The following is a 4801-nucleotide window of genomic DNA, read 5'->3' as shown; positions in this document are numbered from 1 at the left end:
ACGATGATATAAAAGCATCCATGTGTGTATATACTCAAGTTACAACCATAATATTGCTGCTTAAAGCCTTAAACAAATACAAGACCGTTTAAAGGACAAAGACCATATCACTCTTCTCTTTATTTAGACCATTTCACCAATTCATAACCAATTTTGACAAAAGAAACAACGTTGCTTTACAAGCAATGCAAATTTACAATTTGACTTTGCGTTATTAACAAACCATGGTCTTGAGTATTCGACAATATTAGTGGCATTTTAGTCATTACAAAGACCTAAAAATGATTTAAACTCAACAATAGTTGCTACAATATAAGGAGATGAAAATTCATAAGTAAACTCTTAAGTTACCTTTTTTTTTCCCATGGTTACTACATATAATGTTATGCCGATTTTTATTAGATTTTGATAACCATAAGTTTACATTGTTATTACACGATGGTATTAACTATAATATATCATAACGAATTTGAGGCTAATAACACACCATAAAGGAGGACCCTAATTTACCTCTTAATGATAACTTAGAGCTTAGAAATTGCATGTGAAGGTAAGTTTGACCTAATTGGGAGTTTGAGATCTTCCCAATCTTCAACCTTCAATCCTTCAAAGTAATGGTCAACCATTCGATCACTCACAAACTCGAGTTTTGAAGGCTCCCACTGAAACAAAAATAAATAAAAATGCATGTGAAACAACAGAGTACAACTTGTTGTATGATATCTTGTAGGAAGGAGTTATGTTTTACCTTTGGATTTTTATCCTTGTCAACTAGTAATGCTCTACATCCCTGCATAAGAGTTTGGTCTTGTCAAGGAAAAAAAAAAAACGAATGCATTTTTTTGGTTGGTTTGTAGGAATAAAATGAGTTTTTCATATGAATGATTTATGTTATATGTACATGCAATGTATAGTTTTAATTATACTCAATATATTATATATATATAATTATGATTAATGAAGTTGTTTTATTTGTAAAAATAATTTTTGAAAGTACCTCAAGGAAATCCTTGCTGACTTGTCCTCGCATGACAGCACAAACCATCCTGTATTCACGGATAAGACATTCACCAACACCCTCAAGTCTCCCTTCTCTAATCTGTGCACACCAAATGACAAAAATACCCTTTTAGGGAAATAATAAGATATTTAAAATGAAGGGCATGGTGAATCCTTACGGATCGAAGAGAAATTTTGAGACTTGTTGGTGATGCTTTCTTTAAAGACTCAAGAGTCCAAGAGATCCAATCATCCATCTTTTTATCACCCTCTTTCTCCTAAAAAAAATAAAAATGAAAGTCACAAGTAAAGAATTTACAAATGGAGAAAGAAATCATTTTCATGCAAAATGCATTAAAATAAGGAGATTTCATGTTGATGTGTAAATCAACTGTTGAACTTACAAGTGCAGATATAATCTCTTCAACTGTTCTTCGTGAGAAACATTTGTTAATAGTTTTCAACCTTTAATATAGGGTAACAAAAATTCAAGTGAAGAATATAAAAAGAAATTAAAAAAAAAAAAAAAAAAGAAGAGCATGAATATATAAGTATAAGTATACCGAAAATATTGACTCTTATCTTTCAACTTAGGAGTGTAGGAGAAGTCATTGATAATATTGCAGATGATTTTTGGATCGCCTGTATTTTCTTTGCATAATGCGTCTTCTAACAAGGATAATTTCTGTTCATTTGATAGAATACATGTCATTCAAGAATTAAATATTTTAGTGTTAGAAATAAAAAAAGCTTAGATATTCCATGAAAAGTTAACTTCAGGAAGTAAATATTTTTAAAACTCTAAAATCAATACAATATTTTGGGACAAAGAGATAAATAAATTTGGAAAATGATAAATCAATTAATACCTCTAAAGGAACAAAGTGAGTTGCAAGACCACATGCAAACATTTCTGCACCATCCAATCTAGCACCAGTAAGACCTACATATTCCCCTGCCATAAAATATAAACTCCAACATCAAAAAAAATATTATAAATTTTAACTCTATCGTAAAATGTAAGATATAAAATGAAATTACCAAAGAATCCAGGTAGTCTTGATAAATAATAAGAAGCACCCACATCTGGGAATAACCCTATTGCAGTCTCTGGCATTGCAAAAACCTACAAAAAAATTATATATGGAGCAAATAGTTTTATGTCAACAAGAAATATAAAAAAAAAAAAAATGTTAAAAAGTTTCTTGAAGAAGATGAATATAGAAAGAGAGATACCGAATTATCTGTAGCAACTCGAAATCTACCATGCATTGAAGCTCCTGCACCACCTCCCATTACAATTCCTCTAAGGAGTGATACCTTCAAGCATATGATTTGAAGTCAACATAAAGATCATCATGGTCAAATGAAAGATTTTGAATTTCCTGAATAATTATACTTGTAAAAACTAAAAAGAAAGCACCCAATTCTGAGAGTTGATTACCTGTGGTTTAGTGTATGTTGCCATCAAATAATTCAATGTAAATTCTTTTGAGAAAAAATTTGCACCAAGTTTCCAGTTACCTGATACCCAAAAAAAAAATTGGATAAGTAATAATGAAAATACATTCATCTTTCTTGCATCTAACCCTAACCTTTGTTAATATCCTGAACAACAGCTGCAACATCTCCACCAGCACAGAAAGCCCTTCCTTCACCCTGCATTCACATTCCAAAACTGAGCATTAATGCTCTTCCTAGATTTTTTTTTTTTTTTTTTTTGGGGGTACCTTCAAGATTATCAGCTTCACATTGGGATCCTCCTCATAGGCATGAAAGAGTTCCAAGAGCCGGGATATCTAGAAAGATAAGATACAAATGATATGTCAACTTTCATTTTTAGCTACATAATAAAGTTATAATACTTCAAAAAACAATTTTAAAAATAAATAAATAAGTAGAAAATGTCTATCTTACCATTTCAAATGAAAGAGCATTAAGTTGCTTAGGCCTGTTTAATATGATGGTTCTCACATGTGAGCTCTCTTTAACCAATACCTGCATACAAAGATAGTTCAAGCTTCAAATGTTTTCCATGAAATCTAAAAGATAAACAGATGAAACAAGTTGACATGGTCAACAATTGTCAAACATAAATTTTTCCATGGTCTTCGCCCCAAAAAATGAATGGAGCCACACACTAATAGAGATTGATATCCAATTAATTAAATTCTTGATGGTGAAATTTGTTTCTAAAAATATGAAAGGAATTCTTCATGATTAAAGCCTTTTAAGGAAAGAAAATGTGAATCTAACTGGAGTGTCAGGTGTCTGAGAATCATAGAGAATAACACACAGTACCAAAATAGAAGCTTTAAGATAATGAAGGAATTTGAACTAATTATTTCCTCACTCACTTATGAAAGCCAAAATAGGATCAAAGTCAAGGAAAGGGGGAAGGAGATTATATTGAATTGTGTGGTAAAATGAACCATTTGACATGTGATTGACTTATTTGACTTCACTGGATGACATCGAAATTGATTTTCACTTTGATTAAAAAGTAAAACGGTTACAAAATCAGTGGGTTTAAGAACTTCCTCATCGACTAAAGGAACCCCAATTCAAACCCCTTGATCATTAGCTTCAACGGTATAAAAGAAGGGGAATTCAGTCTACAAGATATCGATTTTACTCTCGTCCGACACTCGAAAAAAAGAAAATTGGGCCACAAATTTCAATCAACTCTGCTTAAACTCTATGTGGGGATGAACCTGATAAATAGGTACTGTAGGCATAAATTGAAACGATTCAAGATGAAGAAGGTATAATCATGTAAACAACAGTGCATTTTCATGATATAGATAATCAAAGATAAAAGAATAAGCAAATAGTATACCTGATTTGTTGGCGCCATGAAGATCAACTGAGAGTCGTAAGAACAATGACTAACTAGCATGGTTTATGGTTAGCACAACTAGTAGAGTGCAAAACACTATCGGGTCGGGTGCAATTGGTTTACCAAACGGGTCGGTGCCCCAGCAGGCTAACCATAGGCTGGCGGACGAAAGAAGAAGAGGGTGGGATGGGGCTAACCATAGGCTGCTGAAATTGAATCAAAAAACTAATGTTAATGGATCATGCCCTAAATGTAATTACGCTTGGCTATTGGGCTAAATTTAAAAATAATAATAAAACCCAATTTGTTGTTTCTAATATTAACCTGGCAACAACCAAGAAACAAAAAAATACACCGGCCTTTTATTTGTCAGCACTCGGTAAGCTCTTATAATTCATACTTCATACATTAGGCGTGTGCAAAAAAACTGGTTCAGGAACCGAACCGGTCTCTGAATCGGAAACCGGTTTAGGCCTGAACCGGTTCACTCAAGAACCGAACTGCATGTGAACCGATCCGACCAATTCGCCCATTTTCGCTTTGAGACCGGTTTGGAACCGGTTTTTTTTATCCGGTTTGCTGAACCGGTTTTCGAATGTTACTGTTTTTTTGTCTTTTCCTAACGGCTATATAGCTGTTTGAGGCTGTTAAGGACCCGATTTTGGCTCTTTTTTGACCATATTAACCATTCCTTATAGTATATATATGTATTAGATGTTTAGGTCTCCACTTTACCTTAACCATTCCTCAAAAAACCTCTCTTAGTTCAAAAAACCATCTTAATTCAAACAATGGATTCGGCTTCCATTGGTGTTGGAGATTCATCAAACAATCCTACCGTTGTTAGCATCAAAGAAACAAATAGAAATCCGGCTATTTGGTGCAACTATGATTTGTGTGTAATGTTGAACGGTACAAAAAGAGCGCGATGCAAGAAATGTGGTGCTTTTTTTAATGAAGAAG

The 4801-nt window shown here is 33.0% G+C and overlaps 1 protein-coding gene across 1 annotated transcript; it reads right to left on the bottom strand.

The window, feature by feature from the left end:
- Positions 1–368: 368 nt before the first annotated feature.
- LOC111905998 (3-hydroxyisobutyryl-CoA hydrolase 1) lies at positions 369–3978 on the bottom strand. Its single transcript, XM_023901736.3, has 14 exons — positions 3839–3978; positions 2917–2997; positions 2730–2798; positions 2595–2658; positions 2444–2523; positions 2236–2319; positions 2041–2125; positions 1869–1954; positions 1563–1684; positions 1404–1464; positions 1179–1277; positions 998–1099; positions 749–790; positions 369–662 (listed from the first exon to the last, which is right to left on the bottom strand). The coding sequence occupies exons 1-14, from the start codon at positions 3896–3898 to the stop codon at positions 525–527; spliced, it is 1173 nt and encodes a 390-aa protein (XP_023757504.1). The 5' UTR covers positions 3899–3978; the 3' UTR covers positions 369–524.
- Positions 3979–4801: the final 823 nt, after the last annotated feature.

Source organism: Lactuca sativa, chromosome 7 (genome assembly GCF_002870075.4).
Source record: "Lactuca sativa cultivar Salinas chromosome 7, Lsat_Salinas_v11, whole genome shotgun sequence".
Classification (NCBI taxonomy): Eukaryota; Viridiplantae; Streptophyta; class Magnoliopsida; order Asterales; family Asteraceae; genus Lactuca; species Lactuca sativa.
This window is presented reverse-complemented; position numbering and strand designations above follow the sequence as displayed.

What these genes read in the sequence shown, in the direction of transcription:
- LOC111905998 (XM_023901736.3), bottom strand. Translation starts at nt 3,898, where the DNA reads ATGCTAGTTAGTCATTGTTCTTACGACTCTCAGTTGATCTTCATGGCG. An exon ending in ATGCTCTTTCATTTGAAATG is followed by an intron (nt 2,799 to 2,916) that starts GTAAGATAGACA and finishes TTATCTTTCTAG; the next exon opens with ATATCCCGGCTCTTGGAACT. An exon ending in TCAGCAAGGATTTCCTTGAG is followed by an intron (nt 791 to 997) that starts GTACTTTCAAAA and finishes ACTCTTATGCAG; the next exon opens with GGATGTAGAGCATTACTAGT.